The following is a 24,513-nucleotide window of genomic DNA, read 5'->3' as shown; positions in this document are numbered from 1 at the left end:
TCCGGAAAAGAAGTGCATGTACCCTGCTTAACTTTGTTGAGGGGAGAGCCTGAATTGAGGGCACTTAGCTGGTTCTGTGTTCCCAGTATGTTCATCGAAAATGTCATTTTCAAATATTTCAACCATTAACAGAAAATATGCACAAAATATAGGGCTTAAAAAATCAAAAATGAAAATTTTTTTCTATTTTTTTCGCCAAGTCTTATTGTCCTTAATTCTATACTCTTAGTTTTACAGTATCCTTTCATGCATGCTTTAAGTAAGTGATAAAGTAAATACAATGAGGATGACCTCAACTTAAAGGGCACGCCACCTAAAAAGAGGAAAGAAAGACCATGAAAGACTAGATGTACGTCTACCTCCAAACCACTTTGCTTGTTTAAACAACACTTGGACAATGATAACAAGGCTCACAAAACGTATTCTGTTTCAAACTTTATTGCTTTAGGAGCTATTAAGTTGACAAGAAGAGAAAGTGGTGTCAAGTAATATTTTTTAAAGTTTTCTAATTGGCTGAAGTAGAATTTTGACTGGCAGTTGCGGTAGGCGAGATTATTTTGATTCACAGCAGCCACGGGTCAATTCATTTTATTTATGTATTTATTTATGTATCTACTCATTCAATTGGTGTTTCATGCCATACTCAAGACAATATAATTTATTTGACAATGTCCAGCATTACAATGGAAGAAAACTGGGCTCAGAAACCTACAACCATCCACAGGCTATGTTAGTCAATTAGACTTCAGATTCCAAATAAAATTCTTGATTTGATTTGCTGATTATTGATTTCATTGAAACAACTGAGAACAAAAGAAAATGATCTTAGTAGCAATGTACAGAAGCTATGGCAATGCGCAAAGATCCACCACTGTAAAATGCCAAATACCCACAATCACGAGTCTAACTATTTTAACAAATACCTTTAGCTGCCTCCTTGTCTGCCTGACATAGCACCTCCTGTTGACGAACAAGTGATTGTCCCAATTCCTCCACCTGCTGCAACATCTCTGCTACTTTTCTTTCACGCTCCCTGACATCCTCTTTGATTTTCTTCACCCATTTTCTGTCCTTGTGGCCACGAACAACTGTAGTGATTCACATGTAACAGAGAAATAGGCCTGATACAAATTCTGAATGGCATAAACGTGTCACCCAGCATATGCCATAGTTTATGGGTGTAAAATAATAAGCACACCTGTGATCTGAACTAAATAATGCATTGAAATGTCAGCTTAAATGGACATCACAAAGAGTGCAGCGTCAACACATATGAATTGTGACACAATGAATTTGATGTTTCTGACAATATAAAGCTACAGAATGTCAGTTTATATTGGACATGGGAAGAAACTTTATTAATCCAAGTTTCGGGCTCTCAATCGCAAAAAGAGCTTAGACTTGTTTCTTTTGCTTGGTGTGTAATGGTGTACTACAGAATGATCAGCTTTAAGGGTCGAAGAGCCCCGAGGAACCCCCGCCATGCCCTGGGTACACATACTTAGAGTAAAAGAAAGCTAAAATATGAAGTGAGGTTCATCATAAAGACAACTGAAAGCTAAGTGTAATAATACTATTATTTATTTTTCCAGATTTTTTTAAGAGTGTTGAAAGACATTCAAATATTTGATAACTATGGTGTGCTTATAAGCCATCTTGCCAGCATCTAGGAATGCTGACGTCACATAACCTTTTTTCCTTGATGTTCACTAGAAGGAAGGAATTCTCTGTAACATTATTTCAGTAATATTTTTCTCATGGGTAAAAAGAGTTATTCCAACATTCAGTGTCATGATTAGCGTTTGAAAAACTTCCGCTTCCTAAACTCTGAGAGTATGGCCAATAAAGCTCACCTTAGAATTCAAATATCTGAACAAACGCTTTTCACATATATCTAAAACAATAAATGAAAGTATATTTATGCATAGTTTTAAGTGGTCTATTAAATTATGCCTACATCAATTTTTAGAGGTTTTTTCCTTTAACAAATCTACTAACTTAAAAGTGCACACAAAACATCCAGAGCAGAATTCTAACATGCAACCCCCGGAATTTTATAGAACATGCCGATGGACCTGTGGGGCTCTGTCTATTTGCAAGCCAACTTTATCTTCCTGATTTGAATTCCCAAGATTTATTTCTGTATGCATATGAGAAAGAGGACATTTTACTTCACTGACAGGTTCATTGTCATTTGGGACTGGCTAATTTTGGCATGATCAAGAGTTAAGCTCATAATTATAAAACAGAATCTAATCTAAGCTCTGACACCTGACCTGACCTGAAAATATTCTTCAACTAACCATGATGATAACAGGACCTGATGTACACATGTTGTATGCATACCTTTCTGAATCTTTATGGCAGATTGGTCCAGTTTGTGCATCTTTTCACTCAGTGTGTCAACATGGTGACTTCTCAGAAAGACTTTAGTTTTACTGCAAATAAAACCATAAATACAAGTCATTTTGTCTTTTCATTACATGCTTACTGTGTCCAGGAAGACAAACTGTTTTATTTATTTACTAAACAGAACGACAACACTAAATATTTAGCAAAATGGCAAAGTGTTCTGATAGGGAAAAAGACCCTGAAAACTTGTTTAATCCAAGGATAAGAAACAGAAGAATATAACATACAGTTACGTCATGTTCCCTATTATTGAGCTAAACATGTGCCTTAAGGAGCAGTACGTACATGTTGCCTTAAGGAGCAGTACATACATGTGCCTTAAGGAGCAGTACGTACATGTGCCTTAAGGAGCAGTACATACATGTGCCTTAAGGAGCAGTACGTACATGTGCCTTAAGGAGCAGTACGTACATGTGCCTTAAGGAGCAGTACGTACATGTGCATTATGTTTGTATGTATGTATATCAACACATGTACATGTACCTTTCACCGGTACGTGTACCTTTCACCAGTATGTGTATCTTTCCGCCGGTATGTGTACCTTGCGAAAATACATGTTCCTGTTAAATGGAGTTATATCAAAGTTTAGTACAGAGCTACAAGTACCTAAAGGAGCTGTAACATGTGCCTTAATTTAAAGCTACATGTACATTTCGTCATGAAGCTAGCTTTTACCTGAAAACATTTTATTTGAACACATGTACCATACCTAAAAACTGTAAATGTTTGTGCATGTATTTGTGTGCATATTGTAACACATAAATATCCATTCTTACCCGACATGTGCCCCACTGAGGCCACTCGCTGTAAGGATCTTCTGACAGGACTCTGCCGTCACAGCCAGGTTTGGAGAGGACACCAGCAGATTGTACCTGATCAACCAAACGTTTCACCAAGAAAGGTCAAGTTTACAATTTCTTTCTTTGTTTTTTAATTGAACAATATTTCTTTATATTAACGAGTCCATAAAATTTACATTTTAATACACACCATACTATATACCTGTGTGTCCTTACAGTTAGCATATGTGAGTTCAAGTCCAGTTCATGCTCAGTTCCACACAGGAAAATCTGCCTGCAACCTACAGATGGTTGTGGCTTCCTCCCCAGTTGTTCGGACCCACCAGTGAAATATTCTTTAATGAGTATGGCATAAAACACTGATCAAATAAATAAATAAATAAATTATATTCCTGTATATTATTTTTACATGCACCTCTATATCATTCATCATAAAATGGCGATCATAAAACATTTCAATGTCCACCTGTTGTGAAGTAAGCATATATTTACTAAATTCATCATGATTAAAACTGAAGAAAACATGAACTGTTGATGGTAGGAGCATAGACTCACTGCTCAGTGAAGCGTGAGCTTGTTTATTACATTCAGGTCCATTTAATCCCCTGTCCACCCCCAATGCTCTTCTGCGGTGCACAGTTAGTAAGAGCCACAATCAATGCAATGAATCATGGGATACACTTTCCAAGTCTACTGGCGGAACTTAAGGTCATTACAGAAATAATTTGCACAGTTTTATGAAGCTTGCATCTTTGGTGACACACAAAGTGTCATTTTTATAATAATTAGATAAATTCCACTGAAAAAAAAGTGCTTTAGATGTTGAAAAGGTTGAAATTTACAATATCAGTATATTCCTAGAGTGTACAGGTACCTGTAAGTACCAGATGAATTTACCATCACACCATAACAGAATGTGCACCTAGTAGTGTGTGGACAGCTTTATATCAGCCTGTAAAATTCTTAACACTGCCAGAGATAATTTTGTGTCTCAAATATCTGAATTGTATATTTCCGTTCCAGTCTGCCTTCAAAATACAACTGTATGTGCAGTGAAAATGTCCATGTTGAGATACAGTCATGTGTTCATTTTGTTATTTATTTATTGATTTATTTAGTTTTTTGGGTTGTTTAATGTCATACTCAACAATTATTCACTTACACTATGCAAGTCAGTTTCATGGGGTGGAGGTGCTAAGCTTAAACCACCAACCTAGTTACCAACAAACTTTCCCACATGTAACATACAGATATGCGCACTATTTTGGCAAAAGACAAGCAACAAACACTAAACTGTGCAAAGGGCCCCATGAGTGGTATCACCCGCTTTTTGTCACCATGGAACCCCACAGGCAGTAAATCAGCTGAACGATTTGGACTTACTTTGTTACAAACTCCTCAAAAGAAACTCTCACAGCAAATCCGTCTCTTCTGATTTTCACAGTTTCAAGCATCCCTGTGTACAAGAGCTGAAAAAGATCACACATGAGCACATATTACAGATTAGCCTGCCCATTAGAGATCCCAACAACACAGACTTAATGTTAAGATCACACTTTACAGATCAGCCTGCCCATCAGAGATCCCAACAACACAGACTTAATGTTAAGATCACACATGTGAACATAGGACAGATTAGCCTGCCCATTAGAGATCCCAACAACACAGACTTAATGTTAAGATCACACATGTGAATATAGGACAGATCAGCCTACCCATTAGAGATCCCCACAACACAGACTTAATGTTAAGATCACACGTGCACATATTACAGATCAGCCTGCCTATTAGAGATCCCAGCAACACAGACTTAATGTTAAGATCACACATGTGAACATAGGACAGATCAGCCTACCCATTAGAGATCCCAACAACACAGACTTAATGTTAAGGTCACACATGTGAACATAGGACAGATCCACCTACCCATTAGAGATCCCAACAACACAGACTTAATGTTAAGATCACACATGTGAACATAGGACAGATCCACCGACCCATTAGAGATCCCAACAACACAGACTTAATGTTAAGATCACACATGTGAACATAGGACAGATCAGCCTGCCCATTAGAGATCCCAACAACACAGACTTAATGTTAAGATCACACGTGTGAACATAGGACAGATCAGCCTGCCCATTAGAGATCCCAACAACACAGACTTAATGTTAAGATCACATATGTGAACATAGGACAGATTAGCCTACCCATTAGAGATCCCAACAACACAGACTTAATGTTAAGATCACACATGTGAACATAGGACAGATCCACCTACCCATTAGAGATCCCAACAACACAGACTTAATGTTAAGATCACACAAGTGAACATAGGACAGATTAGCCTGCCCATTAGAGATCCCAAAAACACAGACTTAATGTTAAGATCACACTTGTGAACATAGGAGAGATCAGCCTGCCCATTAGAGATCCCAACAACACAGACTTAATGTTAAGATCACACATGTGAACATAGGACAGATCAGCCTACCCATTAGAGATCCCAACAACACAGACTTAATGTTAAGATCACACATGTGAACACAGGACAGATCAGCCTGCCCATTAGAGATCCTAACAACACAGACTTAATGTTAAGATCACACAAGTGAACATAGGACAGATCAGCCTGCCCATTAGAGATCCCAACAACACAGACTTAATGTTAAGATCACACATGTGAACATAGGACAGATCAGCCTACCCATTAGAGATCCCCACAACACAGACTTAATGTTAAGATCACACAAGTGAACATAGAACAGATCAGCCTACCCATTAGAGATCCCAACAACACAGACTTAATGTTAAGATCACAGATGTGAACATAGGACAGACCAGCCTGCCCATTAGAGATCCCAACAACACAGACTTAATGTTAAGATCACACATGTGCACATATTACAGATCAGCCTGCCCATTAAAGATCTCAACAACACAGACTTAATGTTAAGATCACACATGTGAACATAGGACAGATCAGCCTACCCATTAGAGATCCCAACAACACAGACTTAATGTTAAGATCACACATGTGAACATAGGACAGATCAGCCTGCCCATTAGAGATCCCAACAACACAGACTTAATGTTAAGATCACACATGTGCACATAGGACAGATTAGCTTACCCATTAGAGATCCCAACAACACAGACTTAATGTTAAGATCACACATGTGAACATAGAACAGATCAGCCTACCCATTAGAGATCCCAACAACACAGACTTAATGTTAAGATCACACATGTGAACATAGGACAGATCAGCCTACCTATTAGAGATCCCAACAACACAGACTTAATGTTAAGATCACACATCTGCACATAGGACAGATCAGCCTACCCATTAGAGATCCCAACAACACAGACTTAATGTTAAGATCACACATGTGCACATAGGACAGATCAGCCTACCCATTAGAGATCCCAACAACACAGACTTAATGTTAAGATCACACATGTGAACATAGGACAGATCAGCCTGCCCATTAGAGATCCCAACAACACAGACTTAATGTTAAGATCACATATGTGCACTTATCACGCATCATCCCGTCCATTACATTTATTTATTCAATTTATTTGATTGGTGTTTTACGCCATACTCAAGAATATTTCACTTATACTACGGTGACCAGCATTAAGGTGGGTGGAAACCTACGACCATCCGCAGCTTGCTTGGCAGACCTTCCCACGTACGGCCTGTCCATTAGAGATCCCAACAATACAGACAATTGCAATGGTTGGATGCATCAGGTTAGACCTGGACATTATGGTATTTGCCCATATTAACTACCTTCTACTGCCATTTTTCAACGTAATTCATGTCTCTAAATTTGAAGTCTTTTTTTGTTCAGTACAGTACAATGTGCCCTTACCTGAGCCAGCATGTACTGACTATCAAACATGTTTGGGGCTTTCTTCTGGTTAGGCTTCAGACAGCGCACAAAGATGGGTGAGGCTGCATTCATCTTCTCCATCAGGATCTTCAGCGAATTCTAACAAAAGATGCATGCATGTGACTCAAAATTAGCAGTCCAAATCAATGCATGTAAATGTTTGACCCAATTCATAATTTATTTCACTCATTTGTAAGGAAATATATTTTGTATATTATTTACTTACTTATTTATTTGATTGGTGTTTTACGCCGTACTCAAGGATATTTCACTTATATGACAGCAGCCAGCATTATGATGGGTGGAAACTCGGCAGACCTATGTGTATTTTAAGCTGTATTCAAATATACATGATCGATACTTCTGACAAGGGTTCCGTACAATGAAGTCTAGTGCTCATTTGATCTCAGAAACATGTTGATGTTTGTAAACTTTCTCTCTCAGGTGACGACAGTGGGCTTGTGTGCTGGTCTTGTTTGTGTTATGGCGCCAAATGAGAACGGGTTGTTACATATACAGAACCGATGTACAGGTTCAACCCGGCGTGATTAGCCGGGCTTTATCCCTGTCGCCCGCGAAGGTGAGAAGGATGAAGAGACGCCGATATTTCCACCAATAGTTCCTTTATTGATGACTGGCTGTTGGTTCGCACCGGGAACGCTCAATGCAGCTGTAAGCCCTCGCCTAGGAGAGATGGCAGGCCAGCTCTCTACCAAGACACTTTCACAATGTGGCTTATATCTATCCCGTTCGCTATGACAGAAATTTTGAAATTGGCCGGTGTGGCCAATCTTACCTTCTAGCCATTAAAACAAATTACAATGTTTTTGATACATGTAAATACCAATCCATTGCCCCTGAGCAACCTAGCTAAAAACTGGCCCCGATGGCACAGTTGGTAGAGCATCCAGTTCAGGAGCAGTAGATCCAGGGTCAATCCTGAGTCGAGTCACACCTAAGACTTTAAAAGAGGAAGTTGCAGCTTCCTCGCTTGGCATTCAGCATGAAGGGAATATTGTAACAACTGCTTGACCCATATCTGTATAATGGCTCGGGCAGGGTGGCTTACTTGCCTTCGGTAAGGCGTCTCAATGAAGCAGCACTAGATAAAAGAGCGGTGGAAATCCGTCCTGCAACATTACATGCACCCTAATGATTCCTTTGTCGTCATATGACTGAAAACTTGTTAAGTACGATGTTAAACCCCAAGCACTCACTCATTCACCTAGCCAAAACAGTACGCCTCTTATCGTAAACTAATTCCCGATGTATACATCATTGTTTGGCTTTAGGCATGCAGCTCGAGAGCGAGTGGTATTCACAGAACTGACAACAAAAAGCGCAGCAAACTCTTGTATACTTTACACACATAGCGAGGCATGCAGCGAACGTTATGCAGCTATAACAGTCACAATACCTTTACAGATAGAACATACAACATTGAAGTGATATGTAATCCATATATCATACAGTTTTTTTGGAAAATAGGCCGATTTTCCTAGTAGAAAAAGTAAAGTTTCAGCAGTACAAGTTACATTTTATGATATTTATTTCCTCTGAAACTGCCTTAGTTTGGGTGAAATTTTAGATCATTCAGAGAAGTGGCAAAACCATAAATAATGCTTCGTCAAGAATAGTATAATAGGGGAGTTCCTTCTAGCATTAAAAGGTAAAAAAGGTCCTACTGTATCATGACCTGTCAAAAATGTAACACAGGCCTCTGAGAAAAATTTCGCAAAAAGTTATTTTAAATAGACAAAACAATGGAGAAAACTGAGGAGCTGAATGTTTGTGAACTTGAGAAGTTTCTAAAGGAAAGAGGTGTTATTAGTGTCTCTAGAACACGGTGGGACACGTGATCGATAAATTAATGTCAACAAAGGTTGTCTACCATTTTTCACAGGTCACATGATACAAGAGGACTGATTTTACCTTCTTTAACTGAAAAGAATCCCCTATTAATCTAATAGAAGACATTCATCTTCTACTCATTTCATGGGTCAGTTTGATTCATTAAATTAAATAATGGAAATAAACCGGTACTGTATCAAGTATAAACTTGCCCCATAAACAGTCAGCTAGTATGTGAGTACTAACCCGAAATTGGCCACTGACAGTCATTTTGCTTTTGGAAGTTCCAGTCAACACAGGCTAAAACAAAAGGAAAAATTTGTTCATCAACAAATGGTTGTGTAAGTCATCAACAGTACGCTAATGGCAACAACTCAATGAATTTACTAGTGTTCATTTCATGAGTACATCTACATGCGAGTCATCAACGTTACATAATCAGAGTTATTTTTGTGATATCTGCTGGAGGTAGAGTTATGAATCTTTCATCAAAATTCTGCTAATAGTATATAAAATATAAAGATCACCAATTTAATCCTACCAGAGGTATAACCAATGAAAATAAAAGCACCTTTCTTCTGATAAGAGTTCTACTGGTAGCTACAGCTACTGGTTATAATATCAGGACTATGATAAGTAACTATGAAATTTATCATGATCAACCTTTAATCAGAGTTCTACTGGCATCACTAGAAGTAACTATGAAATTTATCATGATCAACCTTTAATCAGAGTTCTACTGGCACGATTAGAAGTAACTATGAAATTTATCATGATCAACCTTTAATCACAGTTCTACTAGCACGATTAGAAGTAACTATGAAATTTATCATGATCAACCTTTAATCAGAGATCTACTGGCATGACCAGAAGTAACTATGAAATTTATCATGATCAACCTTTAATCATAGTTCTACTGGCATGACCAGAAGTAATTATGAAATTTATCATGATGAGCCGTTAATCAGAGTTCTACTGGCATGACCAGAAGTAACTATGAAATTTATCATAATGAACCTTTAATCAGAGTTCTACTGGCATGACTAGAAGTAACTATGAAATTTATCATGATGAGCCTTTAATCAGAGTTCTACTGGCAGGACTAGAAGTAACTATGAAATTTATCATAATGAACCTTTAATCAGAGTTCTACTGGCATGATCAGAAGTAACTACGAAATTTATCATGATCAACCTTTATTCATAGTTCTAATGGCAGGACCAGAAGTAACTATGAAATTTATCATGAAGATCCTTTCATCAGAGTTCTATGTGCTCTATATGTCACCAATTTATCCATCAAGCTTTTTCTCAGTAATCAGTCCTAAGTCTTAATAACAATGATAATCACTTTCACTGATAAGGACCATCTCTGTATCTTTATTAAGACCTATCCATCTATGTTCTCAAGCAATATTCAAACTTGTTTCATTGTGATTGCTATTTGATAGCCACAGGAGGATCCCAATTACCGGTATTGAAATAGTACCTCACATTGAACATGCACATGGGCATATTGCATACTAACCCTCTTAGCAGTAAGTTTTCTCGTCCTTTTCGACTGGAAAGCCAAGCTGCCAGTTCTTGTGATTTGAGCTGAAATAATACATGAATCAATTTTTTACAATCAGCGTTTTCTGAATACATTTATCTGCAAGTACAGGCAAGTTACCCCATGGAAATTTAACAGAATAATCTCCACAAGAATATGGTTTTCTGCCAAGATAAATGCATGCAGAGTACATGCACAGAACACTCTACTGTGACTCTTTCGACCACATGTGATTTATTTATTTATTTATTTGGCTGGAATTTCACTTAAATGTGAATATTTCACTTATACATAAACAATGACAGCCAGCATTATGGTGAGAGACAACGAGCTCCAGGGGAAACGCATGACCATCCGCAGGTGGCAGATCTTACAACACACACATGACATATAAAGAGCGCAGAGTTAGCGAGCATCATCGCGACTTAAGCTCACAAATCTACCACAAAAGGCATAGTTACCATCAGAACTAAAATCCCTGACCTTTCATTATCAAATCTGACAATACAACATGAATTTTACCATGCAAAATAACAAAATATTAACACCAGTATTCCGTTATTTAAAGATGTACTCAGATGTTTCATCAGACAGGAATAATACTAACAAAATCAACCCATGACTGTTCACATGTTGAAAATACTATATAACTACATGTACATCTATATATGTAAAATTGGTACATACTGTACAATTATGTACAAACACACATGAAGATGCACAATGAAGAGGAAAATTCTGGACTTTGGCCTCCATCTATTAAATGAAATAAACATCTTCCCAACCAAATAGGTATCTCCCAAAACAACTCTCTCCCAAACAGAAAAAGTATCTATACCAAGCAACCATCTGTTCATCAAATAAGCATGAGGTCTAACAAATAAGCATACCCCAAACAGAAAAAGAATCTTCCAAACAGAAAAAGCATCTCCATACCAAGCAAGCATCTGTCCATCAAATAAGCACGAGGTCTGACAAATAAGCATACCCCAAACAGAAAAAGAATCTCCCATACCAAGCAACCATCTGTTCATCAAATAAGCACAAGGTCTGACAAATAACCATCTCCCAAACAGAAAAAGCATCTCCCATACCAAGCAACCATCTGTCCATCAAATAAGCATGAGGTCTGACAAATAACCATCTCCCGAACAGAAAAAGCATCTCCCATACCAAGCAAGCATCTGTTCATCAAATAAGCACAAGGTCTGACAAATAACCATCTCCCAAACAGAAAAAGCATCTCCCATACCAAGTAACCATCTGTCCATCAAATAAGCACGAGGTCTGACAAATAACCATCTCCCAAACAGAAAAAGAATCTCCCATACCAAGCAAGCATCTGTTTGTCAAATAAGCACAAGGTCTGACAAATAAGCATCTCCCAAACAGAAAAAGCATCTCCATACCAAGCAACCATCTGTCCATCAAATAAGCACAAGGTCTGACAAATAACCATCTCCCAAACAGAAAAAGCATCTCCCATACCAAGCAAGCATCTGTTCATCAAATAAGCACGAGGTCTGACAAATAACCATCTCCCAAACAGAAAAACAATCTCCCATACCAAGCAAGCATCTGTTCATCAAATAAGCACGAGGTCTGACAAATAACCATCTCCCAAACAGAACAAGCATCTCCCATACCAAGCAAGCATCTGTTCATCAAATAAGCACAAGGTCTGGCAAATAACCATCTCCCAAACAGGAAAAGCATCTCCCATACCAAGCAACCATCTGTCCATCAAATAAGCACGAGGTCTGACAAATAACCGTCTCCCAAACAGGAAAAGCATCTCCCATACCAAGCAACCATCTGTTCATCAAATAAGCACGAGGTCTGACAAATAAGTATCACCCAAACAGAAAAAGCATCTCTCATACCAAGCAAGCATCTGTTCATCAAATAAGCACAAGGTCTGACAAATAACCATCTCCCAAACAGAAAAAGCATCTCCCATACCAAGCAAGCATCTGTCCATCAAATAAGCACAAGGTCTGACAAATAACCATCTCCCAAACAGAAAAAGCATCTCCCAAACAGAAAAAGCATCTCCCATGCCAAGCAAGCATCTGTTCATCAAATAAGCACGAGGTCTAACAAATAAGCATACCCCAAACAGAAAAAGCATCTCCCATACCAAGCAAGCATCTGTCCATCAAATAAGCACAAGGTCTGACAAATAACCATCTCCCAAACAGAAAAAGCATCTCCCAAACAGAAAAAGCATCTCCCATGCCAAGCAAGCATCTGTTCATCAAATAAGCACGAGGTCTGACAAATAAGCATACCCCAAACAGAAAAAGCATCTCCCATACCAAGCAAGCATCTGTCCATCAAATAAGCACAAGGTCTGACAAATAACCATCTCCCAAACAGAAAAAGCATCTCCCATACCAAGCAACCATCTGTTCATCAAATAAGCACGAGGTCTGACAAATAAGCATACCCCAAACAGAAAAAGCATCTCCCATACCAAGCAAGCATCTGTCCATCAAATAAGCACAAGGTCTGACAAATAAGCATCTCCCAAACAGAAAAAGTATCTCCCATGCCAAGCAAGCATCTGTTCATCAAATAAGCACAAGCTCTGACAAATAAGCATACCCCAAACAGAAAAAGCATCCCCCATACCAAGCAACCATCTGTCCATCAAATAAGCATGAGGTCTGACAAATAAGCATGACCCAAACAGAAAAAGCATCTCCCAAACAGAAAAAGCATCTCCCATGCCAAGCAAGCATCTGTTCATCAAATAAGCACGAGGTCTGACAAATAACCATCTCCCAAACAGAAAAAGTATCTCCCATGCCAAGCAAGCATCTGCTCGTCAAATAAGCACGAGCTCTGACAAATAAGCATACCCCAAACAGAGAAAGCATCTCCCATACCAAGTAACCATCTGTCCATCAAATAAGCACGAGGTCTGACAAATAAGCATCTCCCAAACAGAAAAAGCATCTCCCATACCAAGCAACCATCTGTTCATCCAATAAGCACGACGTCTGACACATAACCATCTCCCAAACAGAAAGAGCATCTCCCATACCAAGCAAGCATCTGTCCATCAAATAAGCACGAGGTCTGGCAAATAAGCATCTCCCAAACTGAATAAGCATCGTTGCATAAAGTTTTATAAATTCCAGGAAAAAAAATATTACATTTATACGATACATAGTAGGCATGAATATGCTCACATAAACACACATATGAACATCACTGGTTACTAGGAAGAATGTCCACTGTCTACTGACAGAACCTGTTTAAATAAAGGCTGTTATTTAAGTATATCACTGCTGCATTGACCCTCTGAGCTCTAAACTAACATGGTTATGTAACAGGGCGTAACATAAACGCTATCTACATGTACAGGCTGGGGGGAATTTCTCTTTAGTGGTATAAGCCTGGATTCAAAACCCAAAGGTTGCTGGTTCAAAGCCAAGGAAGGTCACCCTGCCACGAGTGGTATGTTGTTGCAATTCTACCTTATGTCTGTAACGCTGGTAAAACACTGAATAAGCAGGAGAAGTGGAATGAATTTCACTCCACAGCAGTCAAGTAAACCGCACACTAAATATATACACTATACTAGTGCTGTTACGATGCTACTATAACTAAGCACATCATGAAGTGCTGAAACAGATCAGTACTGAAGCAGAATCAAAAGGCAGTGTGTGAAGACTGCTTGGAAGCTGCAAAACTACATTCAGCTCTGCTTTATTCATTTATTTTCAATAAAAATTGCTTAAAAATGTGCATTTCTTGGGGCAAATAAAAGTTGTGAAAATACTCTCAGCAGAGTTGAAACTCACATTTTTCCTGCAGGATATCATCATACCTTCCGAAAACAACTAAAAGCACCTTTCTAAAGTCAATAGAACTGAGAATCCAGCAAAATGAGTAATTTACGAATGACCGAAACCATGGAGAAAATATAGTATATATTTATTTAATTGGTGTTTAATACTGTATTAAAGAAATTCTCTAAAATAGAAGGATGGTTAGGTCTAAGGTATCCCATTCTACCAGGTACAAGCACCTGACAAATGTCCAATAATCCAATTATTTATCACTGTTAACACTCGATTAAATTTAAAGCCACAGATAAGCAATGCAGAACTTGGTACAAATTTGCGATCATTTATTGGTTAGAAGCTGATCAGACCCTGATCCAGCAAAGAGAACTTTTTATAGTCAAATAAGTTTAAGTCATCTAAGTTTAACTCAACTGAGCTTTGATAGTCAACTTAATCAGCAAGGGCCAACCAGGACTAGTCTATTTCAGACTATAAACTACAATCTGTCTGAATTTAAGCTGCACATTCTGTCTAGGTCAAACTTCATAGAACCAGATCTGTGCTCTGTTCCACAAGGCAACAGTGGGCTAAACTGATCCTATACTACAATACTACAACATGTCTTGCCTTGAACATGTGTTGCCTTGAACATGTGTTGCCTTGAACATGTGTTGCCTTGAACATATGTTGCCTTGAACATGTGTTGCCTTGGCACATGTCCATGTAGTTACACTCAACTTACAATCAGCCTATGACTGTTTTGTGGAACAACATTTCAACATTGTTTCAAAAAGTCTCAGTGGCTACATGGTTAGCACACTAGCTAAACACAGTCACTCAAGAACCTTTGACCAATGCAGTCGTTGTAAGTTCAAGTCTAGTTCAGGCTGGCGTCCTCTACGGTAGTACATATGTACACGTACATGCAGATCCGTGCATGTACAATGGATCTGTCAGCAACCTGCAGACAGTCATGGGTTTCCTTCGGGTTATGCCCGGTTTTCTCCCATGTATAAGTGAAATATTCTTGAATAAGGCGTGAATCAACAGTAAATAAATATATAAATAAAAAAGAGACCTTTTCAAAAATTATTTAACATAGATCTGTTTGACGTAAATTTGACCAAGAATGGTGAATACAGCAAGTTATAAAGTTAAACTCACTTATAGTTTTCTAATTGTACACATAATACATGTATGTTAAAATTAATTTACCTTTAAAAATGCGCTCAATCAGCTTATTTTTACTCTGCATAAGAGCATTAATGATACCACTGGGGAAAGTGTCCCTGTTTTTCTCTAGCCAGTTGCTACCACTGTAAGAGACCTGCAACAAAATAGTTATTAATTTATCAGTCGATCACAGGGCATCCATACATGTTTCAACAATCACACAAGACACAATGTAGCAACCGGTTACTAACATGCCATGATCGCCACAGTTTTTTATTTCTTTATATAGGCTTTCACTTAGGCCAGTTCCAATACAATCTTTTGATTTCAATAACATCGCATTCACAGTAAGTCATGGACAAATGAATGAGAGTTAAGATGGCCAATGGAAGCCATCTTGGATCCTGGAACACAGTGAAATGCAATGTGAACCATCATCTTCACAATGACAAGGCCCCAACAGAGACAAGATCCCAATGGGTTTATCCAGGAACAGGTCCCGAAATTTTCAGAACTTTGCAGAAGTCAGTATTGCATGTTTATGTACGTGTGCTTCAGGGGAACATGTTTTTAATAGTTACATGTCAGAAATTAAAAACCATACATAAAGTTTAGAGTGCAAATATATATTAAATTTTATACTTGTACATACTTGTACATAAATTTGATTGATTGGACTTTGACAGTGTATTCGAGAAAAAATGGCTTTTCAGGTATTGCGTCCAGATGGACAGACAGCAGGAGGACAGTAGTAATTCTGTGTCTTGATCTTCCACTTTTGTGACAAAGGACAACACTTTTGTGACAAAGGACAACACTTTGGTGACAAAGGACAAAAACCTGTACAGAGTGGATCAGCGCTTACCTGTCCTGCATAATGGGAGATGGTGAAACGTATACCAGAGTGTTTACACTTGCTGTAATGGGGAAGGTGATTGAACTTGGAATTCAGTTTGTCCACAAAAGATCTGTCTGTGCCCTGAAACATACATATGCAATTGTGAACATAAAAAGCGAGCATCTGTGATCCGCCACAAAAAAAGAGGATAATGATAACAGCCACCAAGACAGATATCACCAACACTACGATGATACGCCTGTACATGGTTACCTTACAAAATACAAATCTATCATTTCTAAAATGACCATAAATTTCTTCCTTGACTAACTTGCCCATTTTTCCTGATACTGAGAGGTCTATTGATTTTAGAAAGGTGATTTGAGATTTGCAAGGAACATAAGATAATATTCTACTGGAAAATGGTATGTTTCGGCACCAAAACTAATATTTTTGTGACACTTATTTTCCTCTAAACATGTACTTTGGTGGGCGAAAGTTTAGGTCATTTAGGGTAAGTACGTACATACTTAAAGGATACATGAAACAAATGGTTTTTATTTGTTAATATGCACTTCATGATATGCCTCTAACGTGCATGTATAAAAGTACACAAAAAAATTCTCAGCTCTGTTCTTGGATGGTAAAAGTTCTTCTAAACTACAGTATTTTGTCCCATCAGGAAATTAAGTAACCAACAGGCAATGGGTTTAGCCATAAAATCAAATCTGGCAGGGAGAGCTAGTTCGAATATTGGGCGCCTAGCTCCTTGCACTTAACCGTTCACTGTTGATGTGATTTCTGAAGAAACTAAATGTGCATAAAACACAGAGGTCGTTTTAAGATATAAAATATGACACCAAAATGAAATTAAAAAATCAAGAAATTAAAAAAAAAAAATTTGTTATAGTTTTCTTTATTTTCCATATAATCATAGCGTTTCATGAATATTTTACAGTATAGGCCTAAAATTGTACCTTATAAGCCCCCTACTGTACAAACCAGTACAAACCAGATTAATCAGGATTGTCTGGGGCTGATTGCACAGAGCCATTTCTGACTTCAGTCAGTACTGGAAATACGATCGTAAAGTTTATTTTTCGGCTTTGGAAATTAAAATTTTGTCCTCTTCATCAATATTACCTTAGACAGATGTGTCTAAATTTCAGCTTCCTGTACCAAAATCTAGACATAGTGAAGAGGTTTTGGATTTTATCTTGAGTCAGAAATGGCCTGGTGGAATTGGTCAGTGGTATGGTAAGTAATGGTGCATCATTTCACGAGGTACATAAGCACATTGACATTTATATCGATATTCTGGTGACTGCTTACTGAGGGGAAAAAGCTTTCTTCATCCAACAGAGACAGGATCCCAATGGGTTTATCCAGGAACAGGTCCTGAAATGTTGAGAATATTGCAAAAGTCAGTATTGCATGTTTATGTACGTGTGCTTCAGAGGAGCATGTTGTTAATAGTTACATGTAAGAAATTAACAACCATGCATAAAGTTTAGAGTGCAAATATATATTAAATTTTATACTTGTACATGCATATAAATTTGATTGATTGGACTTTGACAGTGTATTTGAGAACATTTCACTCATGGCTGTCAGTTTTAGGTGTGCAGGAAAAAGAAATATTTTAGGTAAAGCACCAGCAATTGGCTAGCAGAAGTAAGGAACAATCTTTCTCACATACAGCTATATATTGACACCAATGTTACAAATGCTCAGGACAAAATGTCATAATGTTATAAATCAGGACAAAACTCACCAATAAATGTTGGTTATCTGAAAATTTAACTTCTGTCCAATCGATGCCTTCCCTTGTGTATTCTTCTTGTTCTTGTTTAAAAACAAACTGAAATGAAAAAATAGTAACATGTCACTTGGTTTTTTTGTTTTTTATTTTTTGATTGGTGTTTTACACGTACTCAAGAATATTTAACTTATACGACTGCGGCCAGCATTATGGTGGGCGGAAACCGGGCGAAACCCACGACCATCTGCAGGTTGCTGCCAGACCTTCCCACATACGGTCGGAGAGGAAGCCAGCATGAGCTGGGCTTGAACTCACAGCGACTGCATTGGTGAGACATGTCACTTGGTATTCACAGGTAATGTGCATCCATGCGCTCCCTTGTTTTACAATACAAACAAGCTTCAATGTGTCCACAAACTGAGCTCTTACACCTTGCATTGAAGTGAACACGAAAATTCTACGGTGGAAGCTCCACCGACACGTTTCAAGGTAAATAAAACAGGACTTGTATGTCTGTTTGATTGATTTCTTTATTTGACAGGAATGTTACACCTTACTCAAGAGTTCTTTAACCTTTTCACATATTTGCAAGTTGTGTATTCAAGCATATTCTAAAGGCATTATTCTTTGAACTGATAAAATTATAATTTTTGTGAGTCCATGACATTGGCCAATCCAACCAATGTCAACCAAGGTTTGTCTCAAAAATCAATCCAAAATGTGCATAAACTGCATTGAAAGTTGCTCTTTCGTAAGCAAAAAGGTTGAGGAATAGGGAATATCACTTATAAAACGGCAGCCAGCTTTATGGAGGAAGGAAACTGGGCAGAGCCAAGGCATTGTATGGAAGGTATGGAACCCACAACCATCTGCAGGTTGCTGAAGACCTTTTCATGCCTGACCGGAAAGGAAACCAGCATTAGCTGGACTTGAACTCACAGCCATCACATTGATGACAGGCTCCTGGGTCAGTGCACAATGCTAACATGCTGGCCCATTGGGCCACAGAGGCCCAGGTAATGTGTATGCTTGATTTATGAATGGTAACCACTATGTTTTCAAAAGCTGACAAAAACACAACTCACCTGATTGAAGAACAGTTGCAGCTGCTCATTTGCCAGGTTGATACATGCCTGCTCAAAACTGTTGTGTTCAAAATGCTCAAATCCAAATATATCCAAAATCCCTGAATAAAAAAATATTACAATGTATGTGTGTTTATTTGACTGAATATTACATACATATATTAAGGTGAGATCCTCCTATGCCCGAAAGTATTGCTTGCATCCAGCACTTAGGTCGATTTTTACAAAATTAAGGGTAAAACCCAGGCAAACTTGTCTAAGAATACCTATTTACAAATTTCTCCCATTATAATACCTTAAACAATAACGTTAAGAGAATTACAATCCTGTGGTGTTGTGTTGTAAATGTTGATGCTGTCTTAACTTTTAATGCCAACTGCATGTGCATGTAACATACCACACTGAAAGCTGCCATAGTTCATAAATGGACTGCATTTCACCTAAAGTGAAAGTACGTAAAAATGTATTTCACAAGCATATGTATGTATGCCTCAAAATGACACTTTTGATGTCAACACCTTTTTTTTTCTGACATGTCTGAAAGTAATCATACTTCACAAAAACACTTAAGTTGCCCCAAAAGGTGGATGAATCAATCAGAATCAAAGAAAATGTGTCCCATTAAAAATGACAACTTCAGGTGAAATACAGTACGCATTTACCAAAGCCTCTAAATCACCTTGCCAAAAACAGGCATCTCCTTCATACAGTGAAATAAAATAATTTTAGCCCTTTTTCATGCATTTTTGAAATATTACCTATTTGCTGGCTTTCATTGGGAGGAATAATGGTTTTGGAGCCCACCAACTGATTGACTTTGTTAACAATCCAGCCAAACAGCCTTCCATACAATGCCTTCGCCATTGCATCTCGGACATCTGAAAGAAAAAAATAACGGTCAGACCTGGTTGTTCTACTTATTTGTTGAACTTCATTGAAAAGACTTAAAGTAACAAATTTAACTGGCACATCATTCATTTGCAGATATACATTGTACTTCATATGTCTACTTGAGATACAATGAAAACCAATACTGTATGTAAGTCGTTTACATACAATTATTCCAAGTAAAATAGAAACAAAAAAGTAAAGTTATCTGCTCTTACCTCAGAACACAATTTGTTACTAAATTAAATGATTTCAAGACACATCAATTTAAATTTTTTTTTTTTTTACGGTCAGAATGAATCTTTTTCCATGTCCGAGGAGAGCATAACAATAAAAAAAATTAAAACTTGTCTAATTTGTAGGAAATGTGGGACTGTCCCAGCAATTGTTCGTGACATATATTCATGTGATGGGAAAACCATGAAAAGCAGGAAATTCATAAAAGACATGCAGATTGGACAAAATATAAAGCTGGATTTTTAATTTTATTATTATTCCATTTTTGGACTTTTTAGTGTCAACTCACTTGCAGAACACAAATAAATTTGGAGTCACGTAAGGTTCATATATAGTGTGGCCTATATGTGTATGTTTTAATGTGTCCTTCAAAATAAATGCAACTTTTAAAAAGTCCAATTCTTCACACAAAAGAAATCTTTTAAAATTTTATGTTTTAGCATGTTCTTGGTTCCCTCTTTGTACTTTTTCTTGTTTGGAATCATCTGAAGAACCTGTCTATTTTATCAATTAAAAGCTTTGCTGCAATAAATCTTGATATGGCTGTAAAATACACGTGGCATGGTGTGAGCTTTATGATCACTCCAGACATGAGGGGTACATCTATCTTCAGCAAGTTTCATCGATTCCTCTGCTCTCACCATTCATACAGGCTATTGGTAAAATCAGCGATCAGCGGCAAATGTGAGAACATTTTTTGGCAGTTTTTTGTTAGCTGAAGGTCCCTTATATTCTTTCAACCAAAAACAGGGGAAAAAGGCTGTCAGATTTGTGAAGAGATTTTGTCCGTAACTTCCTCCAGCCATAAAACTGACTAAAAAAAATTCTTAAGTATGGCATTAACCTGCAATCGATCAATCAATCAATCAATCCATCAATCAAATGATCAACCTACCTTCAGCCTGCTGTATGGTGTATTTCCTCTCTACATGATCTCCCCTTGTTACAGTCAAACTGGACGTTAAACACTTGCTCACCTCCGTTGTGTCAATTCCTAGCAAATGCTACAAGACAAAAATGACATGAGCAAACTTTTCTTAATCACAATGTACATTTGTACAACAAAAAAACAGTTCTACAGAAAACCAACAGAACGTGATAAAAGATTTTGCATGTGCAAATATGAAAACAAAAATGAAAGAGAGCAAAAGAAGAATCAAACACATTTAATTCTTGTTTATTTAAGTCACTTATCAAGTACTTATAAATCCAAATGATTTCTTTAAATGATTTTTAGGTAATGCCTCGCTCATACACTTGTACAGAATTCATTTCCACCAGCCTTTATTTAAGAAATAACTAAACAGCCCGAGCTGGATTCACAGCTACAACCCTATCTGCTCATTGGTTCACATCCAGTTCACAAGCCCACTACGGGCAAACTACTGGCAGGCTGATGGCCTGCCACAAAATGGCTCCAGGGGATTTTACAGCTTGGACTGCACGCACCATTAAACGCTATTTACTATGTATAGTCAAGCATGTCATTCAAAAATAAAACCATGACCTGGTGCATCGCTTAAAAATATTTTGGCCTAACCAAGGAAATGCGAACCATTGCCAATTCATGTCAATCACAGCATTATATTTTGTAACAAACTATGGAATTTGGAAAAAAATACAGGAAAGAGTCTAACATATCATACATTTTCTCAACACAATTAATTTGACGGTGCAAGGTGATTTATGATGGTATCTGAAGTAAATGTTAATGCAAAACATTTATCACATTCCGCGACTTTATTACAAATGTGTTTGTTACAAGTACATGTATTATATCAACTTAACCAATGAAAAGGACTTACACAAGCTACAGCAATTGCTTGAGCACCGCCTTGCTCTCTTATTGTCGCTGCTTCTGATTCGTCAGGTGAGAAAACCACCTCTCCTAAATGTAGAATGCCAGCCAGTATGGTGAACATGTCAGACTGTTCCTGTTAAATCAAAAACAACATCGTTCACCACAATCATGATCCACTATATGCCCAGTAACCCTTTAAACTTATTTTTATCTATAGAGTACTTGAAGTACATCATACCAAATAAGAATAGTACACAGAAGGTAATTAAATCCAGCACTAACAACAGTTTATAAGACTCATTAGAAGAACAAAAATATTTAATAAGGAATAATAAAAAATGAATTCTGAAAAAATCTACTTTAACTTTAACACAACCTGATTGAAAAGTCAAAACTACTCCAGTTCATCTAAAGACTTTAAAAAGATACTTTTTATGCCAAATGAACATAGGTTTTTCTAATAAGAAATTAGTCAAACTTCACAAAAACTCAACCAGAATAAATTTGTCACTGAAAAGTGCTAAACTTTAGGTGAAATACATTATTACACCAGGAACTGTTTACTAAAACTTATTCAAGAAACATTCGATAAGGTGCATGTACATGTATATGGCTTCTTGATAATGTGAAATGTAGTTTTAAATGACCTAATTAAATTCGACCATAAAAGAGCATTTTTGGAGGCTACTAAATGTCATGAGATATTACTTCTGGTGCTAAAATTTACATTTTTCCACTATGATATCATCCTAACACCCCAAATACCTTTGAAAGCACCTTTCTAAAATCTCTAGAACTCCCAGAATCAAGAAAATGAGCAACTTAGTTCAATTCTAGTTCAATCATCTATATATTGATATCTGTTTATTTCAACAACTTATCTATTTAATCAATATTTTCCATATCTTGTACTTACCCTGTCTGTGAAACCAACAAGCTCAAGAGCATTTATCAACTCATCATATTTCAGCTTGGATTTTGTTACATTTTCAGGTGCGATTCCTTTAACCAAATACCTGTAATAAAAACAATTAGTACCTTTTCAAGTCAGATTCCTCTGACCACATAACTATAATATGAAAAAATAGTACATTTTCAACACTGAGAGTCAACTGGCCATATAACTGTAAAACAAAGAAATAGCAAATTTTCAGGTGTATACCAAGTACTGTATTACATTTTAAAACAGTACATTTTTCAGGATAGATTCCTTTGGTCACATACTTGTAACATGAACAACTGTTACATTTTCAGATGAGATTCCGTTTGCCAAATAACTGTAATATATGATTCTGTACAATGTTACACATTTCAACACTCTTTTGAAATGAAAAGCGTCAATGCTGATGTTATACCTGCATGCACATCAGTGAACATGTACCTGTAGAGGGAAATATAGGGGAACAAACAATCCTTGAATAGCAACACCTAGATTTCATTACCTTCAACAAACCAACTATTTCACTCAAAATGTAGTACGTGTACTACTATCAGTTTTACTCACAAACAGAATGTCAACTGTTTAACTAAAACCCTTTCACATTACACGACAAAGATTTTACCTGTAGCGTTTACGTGGAGACATGGATAATTCAGCCAAGCTATCAGCAGTTTTCCCAGCAAACATGTAGTAAAACACATGGAAATTTTCTTCCCCTGCATCCTGCTGGACTAGACGCGATTTCTCCAACAGATATTCTGAGATTTTGGCTCCAAGCACTAAAAGGGCAATTGTACAAAAAAAAAACACAATTCTTCATTTACTTTTTTTTCTCCACAAAATATAGGACCTGGAGAAGATATTGTAGGCAGCAAAAATTAAGGTAAAGAAAACTCTAATGTAAAGTACATCTATGAATATATATATAGCCAAGATCATGTTCGAGACCGCGCATATTCGGCCACTTCAGTCACATGAGGCAGCGGCAAGCGGACGACAAGGTGAAAACATGATATGGTACGGTATACAAACAACACTGGACGATATTCTGCGAACTACAGTCAATAACACCTAGAAATTACATTATGTTTGACAACAGGACAAACTGCACAGCATATGTAAATGGGGAACAGCAACAAAATCTGGTTTTGGATTTACAAGGCCTTGAAGCAGAGTTTTGTATTAACCCCCATGTTCTTTAAACAATATTCTCACTGCCGTGTCTGCATAAGAAAAGCGTGTTGGCACGAGAAAAATGTCAAATGCCCAGATGTTCGCAGTCTCAAATTTTAGAAAACACATTCATTGTCTGTTAAATAAAAGGAAAGGTAAAATATGAAGTAAGGTTCATCATACAAGCAACTGAAAACTATGCATGAAAATACTTTCATTTATTTTTTCAGATTTTTTGAAGAACGTTGAAGGGCATTCAACTATTTGAATACTTTGATGGGCTTTATGAGTCATCTTGGTATT

The 24,513-nt window shown here is 37.3% G+C and overlaps 1 protein-coding gene across 1 annotated transcript in view; it reads right to left on the bottom strand.

The window, feature by feature from the left end:
- Nucleotides 1-24,513, bottom strand: part of LOC135473445 (myosin-IIIb-like) — a 52,938-nt gene that overhangs the window by 18,567 nt on the left and 9,858 nt on the right. The window contains exons 6-22 of the mRNA XM_064753296.1: nt 23,660-23,816; nt 23,014-23,113; nt 22,102-22,230; nt 21,192-21,300; nt 19,930-20,049; nt 19,172-19,272; nt 18,099-18,185; nt 17,657-17,722; nt 16,352-16,465; nt 15,529-15,640; nt 10,493-10,560; nt 9,212-9,265; nt 7,094-7,213; nt 4,596-4,681; nt 3,189-3,284; nt 2,347-2,438; nt 924-1,088 (exon numbers count right to left, since the gene is read on the bottom strand). Coding sequence (XP_064609366.1) covers nt 924-1,088; nt 2,347-2,438; nt 3,189-3,284; nt 4,596-4,681; nt 7,094-7,213; nt 9,212-9,265; nt 10,493-10,560; nt 15,529-15,640; nt 16,352-16,465; nt 17,657-17,722; nt 18,099-18,185; nt 19,172-19,272; nt 19,930-20,049; nt 21,192-21,300; nt 22,102-22,230; nt 23,014-23,113; nt 23,660-23,816 — 1,776 coding nt within the window. The remainder of the gene's footprint in view (nt 1-923; nt 1,089-2,346; nt 2,439-3,188; nt 3,285-4,595; nt 4,682-7,093; nt 7,214-9,211; nt 9,266-10,492; nt 10,561-15,528; nt 15,641-16,351; nt 16,466-17,656; nt 17,723-18,098; nt 18,186-19,171; nt 19,273-19,929; nt 20,050-21,191; nt 21,301-22,101; nt 22,231-23,013; nt 23,114-23,659; nt 23,817-24,513) is intronic.

This window comes from Liolophura sinensis, chromosome 8 (assembly GCF_032854445.1).
Source record: "Liolophura sinensis isolate JHLJ2023 chromosome 8, CUHK_Ljap_v2, whole genome shotgun sequence".
Classification (NCBI taxonomy): Eukaryota; Metazoa; Mollusca; class Polyplacophora; order Chitonida; family Chitonidae; genus Liolophura; species Liolophura sinensis.
The sequence above is the reverse complement of the archived record's forward strand: the minus strand, read 5'-3'. Positions and strand labels throughout refer to the sequence as shown.